Source organism: Phymastichus coffea, unplaced genomic scaffold (assembly GCF_024137745.1).
Source record: "Phymastichus coffea isolate CEN01 unplaced genomic scaffold, Cenicafe_Pcof_1.1 PCOF00094, whole genome shotgun sequence".
Lineage (NCBI taxonomy): Eukaryota > Metazoa > Arthropoda > Insecta > Hymenoptera > Eulophidae > Phymastichus > Phymastichus coffea.
Window position 1 is genome coordinate 571,278 of NW_026706905.1, and position 19,462 is coordinate 590,739.

Here is a 19,462-nt window from a genome sequence, read left to right on the forward strand (position 1 = left end):
TTTAAGTACTTCCTCTATTGTAGATATCGGATCTTTTTATTTTCTTCTATGAAACATAATACTGTTAAATATTCGCTCCATTTAACCATTGCATGTTAATTCTTCTCCAATATTGCCTATTTTTCCTGTGAAAAAGCCATCACTATCGATACAAAACGGATATTCATTCGTATTTTGAAGAAAGTCATAATTTCCATTACTACTACAAGTTGATCTAAATTCAACTTTAGATTCAGCAAATATGATAGAATCACGAGCACAATCTAGAACAAGTTTTTTATAGCCACTAAATTATTTTATATATTTTTTAAATCATTTATTTTTATGATTATTTTGTATTTTTAGTATTAGTATTTTATACATTTTAAAAAATAGAATGTACAAGTGTAATGTTTGATTATGATATTACTTACTGCAATTTATATTTTTAATGTTTTTAATTTCAGCCTGATAAATATCGATTCTTTTACCGTCTTTCCATGAACACTGTATGCTGAAAGCATTGTAAATTTAATTTTTAAAAAATAGAAATCATTACGCGTTAAAGAGAAAGTACAATTGTATAATTACTATTTGCCGTTGATATTATAATATCCATAAGTTCCATCTTTATCGCAAAAAACTTTTTCTACGTTAAAAAATTCATGCCCGTGGTACTTCAAACGTTTAAGTAATTTAGCCCTGGCAACGCTTTTACTTTCACATTGTCGTAAATATTTATAACCTATGTTCCTTTTATTATCTAAAAATTAGAGCTGACTTTAAAATATGTCATATTTGTACAGGAAATAAAAAGTTATCAATAGATTTTACAGCAAGGTAAATATGTCATCATTGATTCGGGATAAACTCGTTGTGTCGGTTTGCCTGACATCGGTTCTACACACCAGCATAAGCCATTGTCGCATTGCATCTCTTCATAATTTCCATTTTCTGCACAATGCAAGGACACATCTTCTCTGTCAATGCTCAATTTCTCTGAATGAAGACTGCAACCTGCCATAACAATTCTTTTTCAAAACTTCATTCAATTAATTTCAATAACATAGTCTAAAACAATTGATGATTGCACTCATTTTCAATTTTTTTTATTTAAGCTTCAATTGAGTTATATAACCCTTGGCTATTTCGACTGACTTGTGTAACCCTTAGGTTACGGATTTATTTTCAATTTGGCACAATTGTTGTATACATAAAAATGAGATTTTTCCCAAATTTTGATGACGACACATTAATTATATAAAAAGTTATTAACAATTAAGGAAAAATGGTAAAAAGTTTTCAAAAGGCTATATTTTAAAAACTAATAAAGATATCGAATCGGATTTTTTCAAAATACTTATAATGTCTTTAAATTTCGAAATAATTACTATAATAAACAATAAAAATTTTTTTTTGATAGTTATTAACTTTTTGTTTAAACAATTGCTAATATCTCAAAAAGTATATTTTTTTTTTTTTGAAAAATTTTTGCTCCTGTGCGTTCCTGAGGATTTTTGCTATCAAAATCAATCATAAAATTCAAGGGCCCGAGATATCGAAAGGCGTAGCCCTAATCAAAAGAGGATGCCTCGGTGTACGGTCGCAACCGCACCGGAGGACCCTCACAGCAAATAACTTTTTCTTTTAATTAGGATTGGGCCCTATAAAAAACAGGCATTATGGCAGCTAGTCCGCAGGGGGCCCGTGAGCGCCACAAGCAGGGCAATCCTGCTTGAGCAAAGCGGCTGACGCAAACACGGGCGATGCAGCGTGGCCCAGCGGTCGGTGATGAAACTCAGCGGACGATGGTGTAGATCGGTGGACGATGGTGCCGGTGATTGACTCGACAACGGTCAGCAGTTCGGCTGATACAGATGCTGATGCATCGATAAACGTCCTTTTATATACGCCGCCAGGCTATGAACTAATCCGCCTGACCCGCTTAATGAGAGCCAGGAAGAGCAAATCGTCTTCTACTCATCACTCTAAGCCCCAATAAGTCCCCCAATAAGTCCCAATAAGTCGGCTAATTCGAATCGGAGACGCTTTCCACGCTGACGATTCCGGCCCGCAGGTGGCGGCACCAACCGAGGCTCGACCGCCACAGACTTATGCATACACCTGGTATCTAATCGTAGTAGTAATGTATTTATTGAAAAAATAATTAAACTTACTACATGTCATATTTTCGGCAAACTTCCACCAAGACCATCCGAAAATTCTTGATCCAGTAGAATTATAACAAAAACATCTACAAGAAAAATAATATCGTTATTATTATCACATTTATGTATACTAGTGCTAAAAGAATACGAAGTTTTTTGTAGAAGATCAAAACATTTATCTAACTTTAAAAAAAGTTAGTTGAATATCTGTAGTAATTTTCGGGAAAAATCATTGGCTTATTATTTTTTTAAATATATTCTGTGAAACATTCGTTATGCATTTTTCAACAAACAAATGTTTTGAAAATCAAACTAAAATAAAAATAATAACTTTTATTCAAACTTATAGCATGATGGGCAATAAATAAATTTATATCAGAATTGATTATTAACACAGTTTATTACAAATATAAAAGAATGTTTTCGTCACTGTAACAATTATTTTTACAAATACAAGAATATAAAGAAGATAATCCTACAAAGCACTTGGAGTGTATCATACTTTCACAATTCAAATATTGATATGATGAACAAAAATTAATTTAACACAAAAAATAAAATTGAACTTATAAAAGAGAAATTGATGTTCAGAATGTACCAAATTACATTGAATAATTATACTCCTAATCATTTCAACGAAATTCAGAAAATTCCAGTCATTATAAAATAGTCAATGATAAATGACACTAAATGTTTATAAAATATCAAGTACAATTGATTTATAAATATTTAATACTGACTCTCTTGAGGAATAAGTTAGCAGTTTCAATAATTTCACTAAAGAAATATGAAGATTAATTATCTAGTTTTATTATATCCTGGAAATAGTGTAAGTAGAATAGAAGAAAGAACATCATTGATCTGCATATTGAAGTCTTTATCTAGTGGATTCCGACACATGGGACAAGCATAAGTGCTAGCTTTGAAACTACGCTTCAAACATTTTAAACAAATATTATGCCCACAAGGAGTAGTAATAGGTTGAAATACCAAGTCTTGACAAACAATGCAACCAAACTCTGTTGAAACTTTCTCAAAGTATGCCTGTTTTCCTTCAGATATAAACTCTTTACATTGCTTCCACAATTTAGCATTAGCTGAATCTTTCATTATCATCTTTAAGACTTCGCTACTCAACTTAAAAGTAGTTTTTCTTTTCTTTACAGGAGTATTTTCTTCGTTACCAACAGATTCAGTTTCATCATCTGATTTGCGTTTGATTCCTGCTTTCTTCTCCTGAGCTTCCTTGTACCCCTCAGGATATATCATTTTCAAACCTAACTCAGCTATTCTACTTTTGCCTTCTTCTGTCCAAGGAGCTGGAGTGGGATCATCTCTTCTTAGTAGATAACGCCAAACCTTAAAACCACTTTGACCTTTTTCAGGCCAATATTTGATAACTTTGTACAGGCCGTCATATCTGTTACCATCTTCAGGAGCATATGTACTATGTTTTGCTAGCTTGAAATTTCTTACAACACGAATGGGTATGCCTTTTTTCCAATCATCAGCTTCAGCACCTTGTTTTTCATTTATTTTAGCATGACAATTCAAAGCTAAGGCCTTATTCATCAATGTAAGCCGTTGATCACAACTTTGTTTTGCAGTTCTTTTATTGCCAGACAAGTCTCTACCACCGGAGCCAGTATAGAAGAATTCCTCCCCATTGTCCACATCATCTTCGTAGCCTCCTGATAAAACAATAGAATAAGCACAATCTTCTGCCCGTCCATGAATCCCAGCTACATGAGGTCTATGAACACCTGCTTCTGACACTTGAAATCTAAATTTCCACATTGTTCCAACTTCAATTCCTGGAATATGACCTCTATGACTAAGGGGAACTATTGTGCAAATTTTTGTTCTACCCACACAAGCCATGCCTTTACCCCAATCTCTGTTTGATCCAACAACATTACTGTGCTTTTTCTTTGGAACAATTTTTTCACCAACTTTCACTATTTCATTTGCATTTACTTTACAATCAGGACAATACCAATCATCATCAGTAGGCAATTCAGTCAAAGGAGGACTCAAACAACCTATGTGATATGCAACATCACATTCATCGCAAAGTAAAGTGAGATGAGGGTCATTCTTTTTGCCACATTTTCTACAGCTACATTCTTTACATTTCTTTTTTGGATTATCATAACAAGTTGTGCACTTTACAGGATATTTTCTACGATCTTTAGGTACATGAGATGATATCAATTCGTCATTTCTATCAGCAATTAAAATGGGTTTTGCTATTTCATAAATATCAAGTTTTGTATTAACTGTACAATTTTCTACAGACTGACTAGTATTCCCAATATGTATTGTGCCTATTAATTCTTTCAAAGTTTTCACATTTCTTATTTTCTTTATTGTGAAGTCATACCAATGACCAACCTCTTTTGGATCTTCTAGATTATAATTTAACATTACTTTTTGTCCAATATCCAAATCATTAAAATTCAATGCTTTCCATGCTCTAGGCCTGATTGAATGTTCCTCGATGTCAAATGGGTCATCATGCTTGGTGTCTGGCAAATCCCATTTAAGTTTGTACAACAATTTGCCTGATTTTCTAAATATTTTGATAATCTGTGCTTCAAACCAAGATCCAAGAGAGTTATCAGTGCAATCAACCGCATCACCTACTTTGTAATATTCACTTGTAGCATCAATTTCTTCTTCTTCTTCTTCTCTTGGATTTTCTGTTTTTTCTTCTTTCTTTTCTTCATTTCCTTTGTTACCTTTCTCTTTTTTCTTTTCTACTTTTTCTATTTTTATTCCATTGTCTTTATCTTGTTCAGATTTGATCATTACCTGAAACAGATATTGTTAATTTATTAATCATAATAATAATTTATAAGAATCAAATTAACTCAAAGAAACAAATAAATAACTAATACAAAACATTTGTTGATTTAAAAAACTTACCTGGATGACATTGTTGATGTTGATACTGTAATCATACAGAGTGCCGTCATCTTCCAGATGTTTTCCACGAAAGAAAAGACTTTGTTTGTTTGTCTTGATGTCAAATTCTTGCTCAATATCTTGTTTTAGATCACGAATTTTTGTCAATTTGGAAACATTGAGCACTGTTTTTTTTTTGCCATCAATTGTCACTACTTGAACATACATTTTAAGAAAATTTTTTTAACAACGTTGCATACACGAGATAAAACAAGACTTGTCCACTATAAGAGTGTATACTATTTAAATATTTCTAAAACTTTTTTATAGAGTATGTCGGTCGTCAAGATGTTCTGCCAAGTTCCACATGTCGACGTTTGGCGGGAACGTACGAGAAAGTGGGCGAGATCGCATAAAGTAACCGTCATTCACGCGGGAAACGTTCTCAAACTTCGAATCTTCTGATTGGTTGAGTTAAATCAAACAATGACGTTGCCGGTATCGGGTTAGGTTATATTTCCATGAAATTATAATTAGTGAAAGCAACGAATGTAGACACTTATATTCGTTGGTAAAAGTAATATCTATAAGCCGTCATTATAGCTATAAATATATTATATTTTTTACTAGTATCAGCAGTCTGCTAATCTATGGGAAATTACTATGAAAAGATAAATAGTTAACAACAATCAATCAGTTTTTTAAAATGTCACTTAAAAACATTTCGGCCGATGGATACAAATGTTGTATATATAGTGCAAAACATACAACAAAAGTTTTTCAATTCTTTTCCTACCATTTGATAAAATATATTCATGAAAGCTCTGAAAAAGAGTTGCAGGATTTTTTACAAAATTCTGAATGTACAAAGGTTATTGAAAAATATAGCTATGAGGTTTTAGAAATAATTGTCATGATACTGTGTGAAGACCATGGAATAAACAAAAAGAAAATTAACCATGCTTGTGAAAAGGTCATGATTTTTATGGCAAGTCATTGTCATGCTAATGAATTAATTTTGTATATTCTTGAGCAAATAGAACTCTCAGTAATCAAGCGAAATTTTAACACACTATTTTATTCCTTGGAGTTGTGCTTATTACGTTGTAAAAATCCTTTAAAAATGTTAGATATGTGTATAGATACAATCACTAAGTTTTTAAAGAATTTACCTTTACCAAATCAAGAATCAAGTAATGATCTTAATGATCATAATATAGAAGAAATTGTCTTGTATTATATTAATGTAATTAATTTTATAGATAATATTTATAAGAATTCTAAATCAATTCATAATAGAGCTTGGAAGAATATTGCAGTGAATATAAAACATTGTATATTTAAATTACTTATTTCTATTTTTGGTGATACTTTTAATTATATAAACATGAGTAATGAGAACTGTAATTTTATATTTCATAAAGTTCTAAATATTTTCTACACAGAAATTGATTTAATATACTTGATTTATTTAAAGCATAATACTAAAATAAAAAAATCAGTTAATAGTGTTAGTAATGATTGTACAAAAAGAAACTGTTTGTCAATATTCACTAATTACTACCCTTTCATAAATATGAATTATGTTCAGCTATCTAATGTATGTTGGGTAATTTTATGTAGTGAAAAAAAACATAAGTATATTCCGTGTGTTTATAATCCAATATTTATTATTTTTTGCTTAATGCAATTATCAAATCATGTAATGTATGAAATACCAAATCAACAGATTATAATTTCAAGAATTTTAAATCTTATTGATTTTACTTTGAATATTAGTGGACAGTCTATTCCAATGGATTATATTAATTCAATTGTTCATGATAAATTTATGCATAACTGTATAAATTTAGTAGAAAGTAATGATTCTGTCAAAGTTCAAAAATATGTGATAAATATAATTATTCAATATATTAATAAATTTGAAATCAAAGCAAAATACAGAATATTACAAAAACTTGTAACATTGAAGTGTCATGTTAAAATTATTGGAATAGCAATAGTTATATTCAAGGATACTGTTGCACAGTCATATTTCAAAAAATCAATTGATGAAAAAGAAAGAATGTTCTTTGATAATAGCCTACAAGATATAATTTCTAAAATTTGTTGCCTAAAAGATGGCATGAATACTGATTTAATTGAAATGTCAGATCAGTTAATACCAACAGTTAATTTTATAATTTTTTATGTCATACGAAAGAAAGAAAATAATGAAGTGATACAACTTTTTTGCAAGTCTAATTATAAATTTATAAAATTGTTAAGCCACCTAGTCAAAGTTCAACTTGTTGAGTGGAAAAGGTATTTGGACTATTTGAATGGAAATGTTAGTGAAAATCAGCATTTTATTGATAATTGGCAACCATCTATGAAGACAATGTCAGTTATGCCCAAGGATCAACAAATATTTATGTGTCACCAAGCTATCAATACATTATTCATTATACAAAATTTGGTGCATAGAATATGTGAATTAATCGATTACACAGTTATTGAGGACTGTGCTATTGAATCAATTAATTAAACTATTTATAAAATAAATTAATAATTTTTTATATGAAATTGAGTAGTAATATTATTCCCTTGGCATTGTTTATTTTCTAATCATATTGTCATTGAACAGATCTTTCCAATAAAATTGTTGAAAAGTATTGACATGTAAAGGGAGGTTCTGATTTATTTGTAATAGTGTCTCTTTTATTAATAATCTACTTTGTAAGCTCGGTATTTGGATATCTTACAATAGAAAAAAATACTGTATACAAGTTCTATATATATAAAAAATTACGTTCTCGTAGTCGCTTTATATTATTAATTATTTAATTTTTATGAAAAATAAATATTGAAAATGAAGTTTGGAAATAATTTGTGGATGATTATATTATAGTTACAAATAGTACATTACGATACAAGTGCAGGAAAGTAGATTCTGGCCTCGTGTGGCGTTTACGCCCGAGCGAAGCGAGGGTGGAAAGGTACACAAGACGAGAAACTCTTTCCCGAACATGTGACGTACCGTATTTTTTTATACGACGTGTGGAAAGTGCGATTTTCAACACACGTTTCTTGCCGAGCGTGCGGGAAAAACGCACTTTCCGCACGGAGTGTCGAAAATAAATAATTCTATACTTTATAGTATTATTATTAAGAAAATTATACCGTCCATTTAAAAATTCCCCTTTGCATTGTACAGGCGAATAAGTACCATCTATTTCGCACTTCGGTTTCCATTTACCATCAATCCACTGATGTGAGATACAACTACCTTCAATGAAATAATAAAAGTATAAATTTATAGAAGCATTGATATACGTATATAATCAATTATATTTTGCTAACCAATGTCAATGGTACAAATTTCACTTTTGTTGCAAAACAATCCAGGAAAACATTTTCCGCAGGAGCATGTTTTGTTCAATCCTTTTTATTTTTATAAAAGCCACAATTATAAAATGTCACGAATAAATCATTAATTATTAGGGCATACAAATATCGATATTCTTCTACGACTACATGGTTTACATAAAAATATTAGTCAATGTATGGATGTAAATTTACAGAAATATCAACATTTTTTAAGAATGAAATTTTTTATTGATCAACGTATTTCAACGAATAATATTTACCTGCTGGTTCACATTTTTCTGCATTGAATTCTGAAAACAGAATCGCATAAACAGAAAAGATGACTATAAAAATAGAATAAGAACTTAGAGAAAATTTACGTAACATCTCGTTTATTAAAATTTGCTTTGAAACAGTTTTTGTTCAACATTGGTTCACCTTTATCCTATGATATCTTATCATAGATATAAATTAAAAAAAATTTTTTATCAGAATGCACTATTGTACTCAAGTAATGTTTAGAATAACTCGGAAATTATTTAAACACTTTTAAAATAAAAACCTTTCAATATTTATTTTGTATTAACATAATTGCAGAAATTTAAATAGTAATTTAATCAGAGCTACATTATAAATCTTTACAGTTTTACAATGATCCCACTACAAAGAACATTAACTAGAGTATTTTATAATTTGGCGCTTCGTCAATGAAAAGTAACTAAGTTAAAGGACTGCGAAGATAGCCCCCGGGTTTTCATGGGATATTGTTAGCCAAAAAAGGAAAACGGCATTAATTGCTCTAATTGTTGCTGATATACGTGGTAATTTCCCATTTACGATTAATCAACGGGAAATAGGGGAAAATCGCATTTTTCCGTTTACCTACTCACTAGCTGATTTCTCCAGAAATTATTATTCGATTTTTACGGTTAAGGTCTTAAAATTAAGATTATAATTTCCCACGTCACCCCCCGTATTCACATTAATGCTAAATATTATTAATTTTAAATAAAAATTCATAATAACATTGATGCCCCCAGTGGCGGGAAACTGTTTCATTCCGTATTTCTACGTTTCGTGGACCAAGAAGCAGAGTGTATTATACACGGCGTAGCCGGGGAGTTGGCTATAGGTAATAGGTACTTTTATTTATTTCAAATCAAATATTTTATTATCGTTCTGAAGATAATTTTATTTTATATTAAATAAATTTTATATACGTGTTGAAACTCGTACAAAGAGCACACCTATAAGTTGGGCAAATTGAACCTGTACTTCAATTTGGAATCCGTGAATTTGGTACCATTGCCAGTCCGATCGTTCTCATTAAATCTACTGACATTTATCATCGATGTCTTGTGTTCGGTTTGGTCAGTAATTCTTTCTTTTCTCTTTTTGCGCAATTGTAACACTATATTTGATCTCATTGATAATTAGGCTAAATGCTATATAGGTACCCTTCGATGCCATAGGACTTTTAGATATTGCGCTCAGTAGCTCGAGTGTCTCGATAACGTCATCTCGCACTTACCCAACTTGGAAGCTGGCCTCGAGAAACAGAGAATTTGAGAAATATAAAATAATGTACACTCGCAAATAATAAACTTGTTTTTTCATATCCATTTATTTATTATGCAGTTAATTACATAGAATGTTATATTTTTTAACAACAATACAATTCAAACCGACTAAAGTCTATACGACGTGTATAATACCATTTCATTGGTATAATACTCTCTGCTTCTTGGTCCACGAAACGTAGAAATACGGAATGAAACAGTTTTCCCGCCACTCGGGGAATCAATGTTATTATGAATTTTTATTTAAAATTAATAATATTTAGCGATCATGTAAATACGGGGGATGGCGTGGGAAAGTATAATCTTAATTTTGAGACCTTAACCATAAAAATCGAATAATAATTTCTGGAGAAATCAGCTAGTGAGTAGGTAAACGGAAAAATGCGATTTTCCCCTATTTTCCGTTGATTAATCGTAAATGGGAAATTACCACGTACATCAGCGACAATTAGAGCAATTAGTGCCGTTTTCCCCTTTTTGGCTAACAATTTCCCATGAAAACCCGGGGGCTATCTTCGCAGTCCTCTAAGTTAAGTACTTCTGCTAGAGATGCGCCTGCGCATTGAATATGGGAGATGATTTTCCGGACAATGCCTTCCATGAAATTAAATATTCAGGCAAAAATAGATTTATCATCATTACCCATCAGAGGAAAATTGCAACTCAACTGTTAAAAAATGATATCAAATATTTAAAAAATGATTTAGAAGCGATAGTTCCCCATTCTTACGTGTACAAAAATGGCATACTCAAAGGAATTCCCAGAAATTTAACCGAAGAAGAAATACTAAAAACATAGATATCCCTGTATATTATAAAGATACTCAACCCATAAAAATACGTAGATTCAACAGAAGAACATTAGATGAAAAAAAATTAAAATCAATCCACATACCTTCTATCGAAACCGTCCGAATTCAAAGGACGAATACTTCCACAGTTCATTTATCTATTCAATCATAGAAACCTATATTCCTAATGTAGGGCTCTGCACGAACTGCTTTAGATATGAATACACTAAAGCAATTTGCAAATCAAATAGTCCTCGATGCTTATACTGTGGAAATATTCATCCATCCGATACCTGCCATGACAATGATAAGAAAAGAATCCATCCTGTCTTAACTGTCATCAAAATCATCTACCCGCCGATAAAAAATGTCCCACCAGATCTTTTGAACAAAAAATACTTTTTATCTCCGTAAGAAAAAACAAATCCATTCAAGAAATAAAAATCGAATACAAAGTTATAGAAAAATCTAATTCTTCTATTCTTCTACAATTATCTTGATTTACACAACTCTTTCATATATGAAGAAATAGCTCAAAAAAATGCCCAAATAATACCCAATCAATTCTCTCAAATCATCCTCTCTATACACACCCCGCCCTGCGCCTTTGCCGCCACACTATTTGAATAAATACACATAACTTTTGTACAATCTCATAAGTTTTTATATCTGTAGTGTTCAAATCCATACTAGAATACTCCTATGAAAAGAAAATTTTATTTTTATTTGTTAAATACTTAATGATATTAACTACAATGTTTAAAATTGCTGTAGAATAATAAAATATAACATACATAGTCATTTGATAATGTTTCCTTCTATTGTGATCATGTCAAAGCTTAAAATTCCAAAAAAATCTGTCATAGCCAAATATCGCATTAATACTATGCTACAATCATCGCTAATAAACATTGTACTACAATACGACACACATATTGTTTGTGATTGCTTATATTTATCAGACTTTACTGTAACTCTAATGAAATAGCCATTATCTCCATACCCTATGTACCCATTCTTTTCACACAAATTATTCTTTAGTTCCAAGGATCTGGATAAAATTATTATTACAGTGAATATCAATCATATGTATGTTTTACAAAATAAAATAAGTAAATCATATTTCTTCTCTTTTAAACAGTGGAGCTCTTTGGTTGCTGAGCTGGACAGTTCTGACACCATTACCAAAAGTCTTTATACAATGTAAATATCAATGCTTTTGAATATAACAAGACAATTTAAAGTATATTAGCATAAGAAATATAGTCATAATATCGATATAAGAATGTTTCATATACTTTTAAAAAAATGCTATTAACACTAATTTTTTTTGTAATAAAAATTGCTTGTTATTATATTTGTCTTTTTTCTTACTAATATAAAAATTTGGAATGTGCTCTTGACATTAATAAAATGAATTAGATGTTTTTGGATGGTAGGAATGAGATAATATTTTTTGTCATGTAAAAAATGCTTTTAAAAGTAAACGCGCGCGTGTGTGAAAGCGTTAGCATCAGTGATATAAACATAGTTACTGAAGTGTATTTGATAACAAAGTTAAATGTCCCTAAAATGTTTTGAACGCCAAAGCCATCTGGTTTGTTTGGATTACATACGCACACGTCTTCATTCGGAGTGAAACAGAATTTTTGTTACAGATAAGTTGGGGTGGCTTATAATTCCTTCGGAACTTTTGATTTATTAGTTTAGTACAATAGTTTTGTTAATAAATAAGAAAAAAATGTTTTAGAATAAGCTGCAAAATAACGTATCAGCATGTATTGACTTGCAAACATACTTTGAATAATAATCGAAAGGTTCTAACCTCAAAAGGATACATTTACATTTATCATTATTTATTTGATTACAAATATTACAAAAAATAAATAAAAATAAAATTAGTCTATACTTGCTAATAATGAAATAGTATATGTAATATATAATTGCGAAATGTATTTTTTGTAGACAAAGCTTTGCTTGAAAGATCACTGATTACTGTTCGATTGACGAGTAGTGAATTTTCTAATAATTTTGTTGACTTTTTCAGATTGAACTTGCAATGAACAAAAGTTATGAAAAAAAATCAAGTAGGCGTAGCAGGTCGAGAGAAAGAGATAGAGACAGAGATCGAGATCGTGAACGCGAAAGAGATAGAGAGCATAGAGACCGTAGACGCTCCAGAAGTAGATCAAAAGATCGTAAAAAAGATAGAAAACGTTCAAGGTCTCGCGAAGCAGATAAATCTCGTGGTAGAGAACGTTCTAAGGACAGAGATTTAGAAAGATCTAGAGACAGAGAACAAGATAGAGTCAGAGACAAAGAACGTGATAGATCAAGAGAGAGGAGAGATAGTAAAGACAACAAAGGTAAAGATGATAGAAAGCATAAACCAAGTTCCACTGACAATGAAAAGAAAGATAACAAAAACCAAGTGAAGAAAGATGACGAGAAAGAAGCCACTGCAGAAGAAGAAAAAAAGCCAGTTCCAAAAAAAGAACCTTTGAGTTTGGAAGAGTTATTGGCAAAGAAAAAAGCTGAGGAAGAAGCTCGAGCTAAACCAAAGTTTCTTACTAAGGCAGAACGAGCAGCGCTAGCTCTTCAAAAAAGACAAGAAGAAGTTGATGCTATCAGAAAACAACAAGAAGAGCAAAGAAAAACTTTACCTCAAACAGAAGGATTAAATTCTAGTACAAATAGAGAATGGGATGATCGTGATAGGTACATAAATTATTTCTTCAGAATATAGTTTCAATGGGTGACTCTTTTTCCATGTTTATACATTCAGATGTAGTAAGAGAAGTGCTGTTGTATATACATCATTAAAAGCAATTCATATTTTTCATGATATATTTAATAGTTTCTAAAATTTATCATCTTAATTTCATATTCATTGAATAAATATAAATCATCATTTTAATTATAATAATTTCCAGGCGCAGGGAAAATCAGAAATCTCGAGAAGAAGAAACAAAAGATAAAGATAAGGAGAAAGAAATGGAAGCAATAAAAGAACGATATCTAGGATTAATGAAAAAGAAGCGTCGTGTAAGAAGACTGAACGACCGTAAGTTCGTGTTTGATTGGGACACAGGAGAGGATACCTCAGTAGATTATAATAACATTTATAAAGAAAGACATCAAGTACAGTTTTTTGGAAGAGGAAACTTGGCAGGAATAGACATAAAAGCTCAAAAACGCGATCAGAGCAAATTTTATGGAGAATTATTAGAAAAACGTCGAACAGAAGCAGAAAAAGAACAAGAAAAGTATGTATCATCTTATCTCAGTTTCAATATTGATAATGAAAAATATTAATAAAATATTGTGCTTCATTTTAGAGTGAGATTGAAGAAGGTCAAACGGAAGGAAGAAAAGCAAAAATGGGATGATCGACATTGGTCAGAGAAAGCTATTGATGAAATGACCGAGCGCGATTGGCGTATATTCCGCGAAGACTATAACATCACTATAAAAGGTGGTCGCATACCTAATCCAATCAGGTTATGGAAAGAATCCGGTTTCCCAAAAGAAATTTTAGATATTATTGATAAAGTTGGTTACAAAGATCTCACACCAATCCAACGACAAGCAATACCAATTGGTTTACAAAATCGTGATATTATCGGTGTTGCTGAAACTGGTTCTGGTAAGACACTAGCATTCTTGATTCCTTTGCTATTATGGATCACAAGCCTTCCAAAAATTGAAAGATTAGAAGAAGCAGATCAAGGCCCTTATAGTATAATTTTGGCTCCAACTCGGTAAGCCTTACTTAGTTATCGTACATTAAGATTTTTTTTAGGAAGTGAAATGATAATCATATCTTTGTTACAGAGAATTGGCACAACAAATTGAAGAAGAAACCAATAAATTTGGACAACCACTAGGTATCAGGACAGTGGTAGTTGTTGGTGGTCTCTCGAGAGAAGAACAAGGATTCAGGCTGAGAATGGGTTGTGAGGTATTTACAAATTCACTTATATCTAAACTCCTTTCAGTAAAACGATAACATTTCAAACATATATTTTTTTCATTTCAGATTGTAATTGCGACTCCTGGTCGATTAATAGACGTTCTAGAAAATAGATATCTGGTTTTGAATCAGTGCACATACATTGTTCTCGACGAAGCAGATAGGATGATAGACATGGGTTTTGAGCCGGATGTGCAAAAAATTTTAGAATACATGCCAGTTTCAAATCTCAAACCTGACAATGAAGATGCTGAAAATGAAGAAAAACTTCTTGCTAACTACAATACGAAGAAAAAGTACAGGTCGACGGTGATGTTCACAGCTACAATGCCTGCGGCGGTGGAAAGATTAGCGAGAACATATTTGAGAAGACCAGCAGTAGTGTACATCGGTAGCATTGGTAAACCTACCGAGCGAACCGAGCAAATTGTACATATTATGGGCGAAGCCGACAAGAGGAAGAAACTTATGGAAATTCTTAGTCGGGGTGTTGAACCACCCATTATAATTTTTGTCAACCAGAAGAAAGGAGCTGATGTGCTTGCTAGAGGATTGGAAAAACTTGGGGTAAGTTGACAACTTCTTTTTCAGAGTATTCAATATTAATTATAATAAATTTAATTTTTCTAAATTTTCATATTTTAGTACAACTCGTGTACACTGCACGGTGGTAAAGGACAAGAACAGAGAGAATATGCGCTTGCTTCACTCAAAGGTGGAACAAAAGATATTTTGGTTGCTACCGACGTCGCTGGTCGTGGTATTGATATCAAAGACGTGTCTATGGTCATTAATTATGACATGGCTAAAACCATCGAAGGTACACAGCAGCATTTAATAATTTTCCAAATAACATAGCTTTTTTCGTTGATATCGATTAATAACAATATATTTTTCGTAAATTTCAGATTATACGCATCGTATCGGAAGAACAGGTCGAGCTGGAAAGAATGGTATTGCAATATCGTTCTGTACTAAAGACGACAGTCATCTTTTCTATGACCTCAAACAAACTATTTTGGCAAGCCCGATATCTACCTGTCCTCCTGAACTGCTCAACCATCCAGAAGCACAACACAAACCAGGAACAGTTGTCACTAAGAAACGTCGAGAAGAAAAAATCTTCGCTTAAGACCTGTAAATATAATATTTGTTAATGTCTTATCCATTTTGATAATTTTTAAACTGAGTGATACGCAAGTAAATTTATCATTAAACATTGCATTTTTAATCATTTTGAAAGTGATGTATCCTTGAACACACTCCCGAAATTATTCAAATAGCAATATATTTTTACTCAACAACTAATATATTGTGAAAATACTATTAATAAATAAGAAACAGGTACGGAGTATTATAATTGGAGGCAGATTCTTATAATAGAAAATCACAGTTCACTGCAAGTAACGTAAATACAGTTAAGTGATCTGTAGAAACGGTATATACAGTTTGTGAATATCCTTGCACTTTGATCAAATAACAATATGTAGGCGAGTTGATGGCATGTAAAACCTTCTTTACTTGATGATTTATCTAAGGCAGTGGCACAGAGCCAGGTATATATTTGGGATCTTTTAGAACAAATTCTTCTTTCCATTCATCTTCTATAATAATCATTGGACTCAACAAACTTCTAAACTGATCCACAGGACAGGCAAAATTACAGCCAGGTATGGTAAGTGGATAAGGATCGTATTGAGTCAAGTTCCTGAGATATAGCTAAAAATCAATGTGACATTGTTGTATATTTGAGAATTGCAATCCGCCAAGAAAATGTAAGAAGTAACATCAAATGACATACCTACCTGAACGAAATATTGTCCCTCATCCTCGTGAAATCTCTATAATAAACATAGGGCTCTAAGCAGGTATTTGCAGATCCCAAACGTGCATTCCATCTAGAATGTTGACAACTGTTGAGTCATGGCCAACGTACATGAACATTTTTCGTTGACTCGTTACTAAAATTTATTCCGATATTTGCAGCATATTGTTAATCACTTTAGAAACAAGTGGGGCGCTCTTCATTTTTAATAGCGATTCGTTGTACACGTTCATTTGAAGGCTCAAACTACTCAGCGATCTCATCTTATCGGGATAATACATCTGCGTCCAATCCGGCAAAGTATAGTTCATGCTTGACTGTAGCATTTAATTAGATCGATTTAAAAATACGTTTCAATCAAGACCTAGGTAAAGACCTCATAAGATCGATGCTTTCAATACCTCAGCCTCCAGAGTAGCGAATATGTCAAATACATCATCAGGATTTGTCATATTTTCTCCTGTATGTACTTCAAGCACTTGGTACAAATCTTCATTGACCTTATTGATTTGTTTAATCTCCGGCGATTTCAGCACAGCTTCCCTCATTCTTGCGTATTCTGGGCAAGTTTCCCATATAAGTAGGAGCTGAAAAACAGAATTATTGAGTAACGCTGAATGATTAATTGGTCACTAAATAATGCTAAATAATCAATCTAACAAATGACAGATTGACTTTTTGTTATATCAAGATGTAATGGCTTGCAGTCCTGAAATCCCTGACTAATTTTAAACATTCTCAAAAATAATCTTTTGGTTTATTATTTTTTTGTTTTATTTGAATAGTGTAGTAAATATTGTAAAATATTAAATCCGTTTCGTATAGATATTCAAGTTAAGATTTAAAATGTCAACGAAAGGAGTCAATTGAAATTTAGATACAAGGTTCTATGTAGCGTACGTATCATCAATTACTTTTAATGAGACTATTCCATAGAACTTTGAAGTGAAAGACTCGTATCCTTTATAATTTATAGAAATATTGTCTCACGGTATCTTTATCGCTGGTTTGGTAGTTCAAAGACGTTGGTTGCCAAGCCAAACCATCTACAATGGTTTGATCGTCATCCGGCTTCCACAATGCGGCGGCTTCAAGAAGTGCTGACATTTTTGCTCTATCCACTGCCGTACTTTGAAGCCAAAATATTTCAGGACTATACTTGGTACCTGTGTCAAGTGATCAATTCATTAATAGCAGAACAATAACTTTAGTAATAAACAGCTCATCGAGTTTTCATATGACTAGTTTGTCTCAAATTATATTGAATAGAATATCAAAAGTACAAAAATCTTGTATTTGAAAGATAGATTTGTTTACTAGATTTGTTATTATTATAACGATTATATTAATATATGTTAACGTATTTTCTTACCTAAGAAATGTCCATATCTTTTGCGCAGAAAAATTCCTTGGTTATATTGAGAACGTCGTCTTTCCTACAAAAAAGAGTAGCTTTACGCGCTGGATATTGCTACAATATTATATGAGGTAGTATATTACATTTTTAATTGAAGGAATGATAATCGACATTTTTCATACAAGAATTAGCGAATTGTCAATTAATTGTCTCTTCTGAAAGTCATCATCAGTATTATGACTTTTGTTTTCAAGAATAAGAATTGAAATGTGAATATATTACTTGGTCCTGAAATGCTTTTCGACAAATTTTTTTCTCTAAAATGTTTTGTTTGCAATTTATAATTGGATCAAATAATGTTTTCTGTATTCATTACTGCTTCCAACATTAGCACTCCAAACATGAGGTGCGCGTGTAAAAGTAAATATCGTGCGGAATGATTTATCGAACAATTTCGACTTTATCTGATTTTCTCTGCATATTTTCGTATAGTTTGTTATTGTAATTGATTTACTCTATTTTTTAATGAATGGGAAGAATCAACAGACTATTCACATTTAAGAGAAAACAAAAAAAACTATAGTTTCAATAATGAACTCTTATTTAAATGAATATTTCAACGAGTTTAGCAAAACTATAATCTTAAATTTAAAGTTTCTTGGTTAAGATTTATAAATATAGATAAATAATAAATGAGGAAATTTCGCGTTATGACTGCTCCACTTCTTTAGACTAAATTAAGCTCTGCAAAATTGAATGAATAAATGAGCCAAAATCAATATTTGCGAAAGACATTCCATAGTTTTTGAAAAAAGTGATATTTGGAAACAAGAATACGTATAATACAGTCACGCTAGTTAATTGGCCCCAATCATATTATTTAAATATAAACAGTTCCATGGCACCGTTTTTGTATGGATCGTTTTCATATGTTCATAAGTATATTCCGTGTGTTTATAATCCAATATTTATTATTTTTTGCTTAATGCAATTATCAAATCATGTAATGTATGAAATACCAAATCAACAGATTATAATTTCAAGAATTTTAAATCTTATTGATTTTACTTTGAATATTAGTGGACAGTCTATTCCAATGGATTATATTAATTCAATTGTTCATGATAAATTTATGCATAACTGTATAAATTTAGTAGAAAGTAATGATTCTGTCAAAGTTCAAAAATATGTAATAAATATAATTATTCAATATATTAATAAATTTGAAATCAAAGCAAAATACAGAATATTACAAAAACTTGTAACATTGAAGTGTCATGTTAAAATTATTGGAATAGCAATAGTTATATTCAAGGATACTGTTGCACAGTCATATTTCAAAAAATCAATTGATGAAAAAGAAAGAATGTTCTTTGATAATAGCCTACAAGATATAATTTCTAAAATTTGTTGCCTAAAAGATGGCATGAATACTGATTTAATTGAAATGTCAGATCAGTTAATACCAACAGTTAATTTTATAATTTTTTATGTCATACGAAAGAAAGAAAATAATGAAGTGATACAACTTTTT

The 19,462-nt window shown here is 31.2% G+C and overlaps 3 protein-coding genes and 1 pseudogene across 3 annotated transcripts; 1 reads left to right on the forward strand and 3 right to left on the reverse strand.

Annotated features, from left to right (window-relative positions):
- Positions 1 to 9: 9 nt before the first annotated feature.
- LOC131669514 (uncharacterized) lies at positions 10 to 8,789 on the reverse strand. The gene is made up of 8 exons (XM_058944432.1): positions 8,684 to 8,789; positions 8,397 to 8,477; positions 8,217 to 8,322; positions 2,157 to 2,233; positions 814 to 996; positions 571 to 742; positions 414 to 493; positions 10 to 263 (listed from the first exon to the last, which is right to left on the reverse strand). The coding sequence occupies exons 1-8, from the start codon at positions 8,787 to 8,789 to the stop codon at positions 82 to 84; spliced, it is 987 nt and encodes a 328-aa protein (XP_058800415.1). The 3' UTR covers positions 10 to 81.
- Positions 2,565 to 5,430, reverse strand: LOC131669526 (E3 ubiquitin-protein ligase UHRF1-like). Its single transcript, XM_058944453.1, has 2 exons — positions 5,076 to 5,430; positions 2,565 to 4,961 (listed from the first exon to the last, which is right to left on the reverse strand). The coding sequence occupies exons 1-2, from the start codon at positions 5,280 to 5,282 to the stop codon at positions 2,946 to 2,948; spliced, it is 2,223 nt and encodes a 740-aa protein (XP_058800436.1). The 5' UTR covers positions 5,283 to 5,430; the 3' UTR covers positions 2,565 to 2,945.
- A 3,597-nt stretch (positions 8,790 to 12,386) lies between the features above and the next one.
- On the forward strand, positions 12,387 to 15,963 carry LOC131669505 (probable ATP-dependent RNA helicase DDX23). The gene is made up of 8 exons (XM_058944418.1): positions 12,387 to 12,477; positions 12,821 to 13,491; positions 13,707 to 14,039; positions 14,112 to 14,534; positions 14,608 to 14,734; positions 14,813 to 15,313; positions 15,392 to 15,566; positions 15,655 to 15,963. The coding sequence occupies exons 2-8, from the start codon at positions 12,833 to 12,835 to the stop codon at positions 15,876 to 15,878; spliced, it is 2,442 nt and encodes an 813-aa protein (XP_058800401.1). The 5' UTR covers positions 12,387 to 12,477; positions 12,821 to 12,832; the 3' UTR covers positions 15,879 to 15,963.
- Positions 15,964 to 16,264: 301 nt separating this feature from the next.
- LOC131669515 (prostatic acid phosphatase-like) lies at positions 16,265 to 18,804 on the reverse strand (annotated as a pseudogene).
- Positions 18,805 to 19,462: the final 658 nt, after the last annotated feature.

What these genes read in the sequence shown, in the direction of transcription:
- LOC131669526 (XM_058944453.1), bottom strand. Translation starts at nt 5,282, where the DNA reads ATGTATGTTCAAGTAGTGACAATTGATGGCAAAAAAAAAACAGTGCTC. An exon ending in ACATCAACAATGTCATCCAG is followed by an intron (nt 4,962 to 5,075) that starts GTAAGTTTTTTA and finishes TATCTGTTTCAG; the next exon opens with GTAATGATCAAATCTGAACA.
- LOC131669514 (XM_058944432.1), bottom strand. Translation starts at nt 8,789, where the DNA reads ATGTTACGTAAATTTTCTCTAAGTTCTTATTCTATTTTTATAGTCATC. An exon ending in AGAAAAATGTGAACCAGCAG is followed by an intron (nt 8,478 to 8,683) that starts GTAAATATTATT and finishes AAAAATAAAAAG; the next exon opens with GATTGAACAAAACATGCTCC. An exon ending in CATTAAAAATATAAATTGCA is followed by an intron (nt 264 to 413) that starts GTAAGTAATATC and finishes AACTTGTTCTAG; the next exon opens with ATTGTGCTCGTGATTCTATC.
- LOC131669505 (XM_058944418.1), top strand. Translation starts at nt 12,833, where the DNA reads ATGAACAAAAGTTATGAAAAAAAATCAAGTAGGCGTAGCAGGTCGAGA. An exon ending in GGCTGAGAATGGGTTGTGAG is followed by an intron (nt 14,735 to 14,812) that starts GTATTTACAAAT and finishes TTTTCATTTCAG; the next exon opens with ATTGTAATTGCGACTCCTGG. An exon ending in CATGGCTAAAACCATCGAAG is followed by an intron (nt 15,567 to 15,654) that starts GTACACAGCAGC and finishes CGTAAATTTCAG; the next exon opens with ATTATACGCATCGTATCGGA.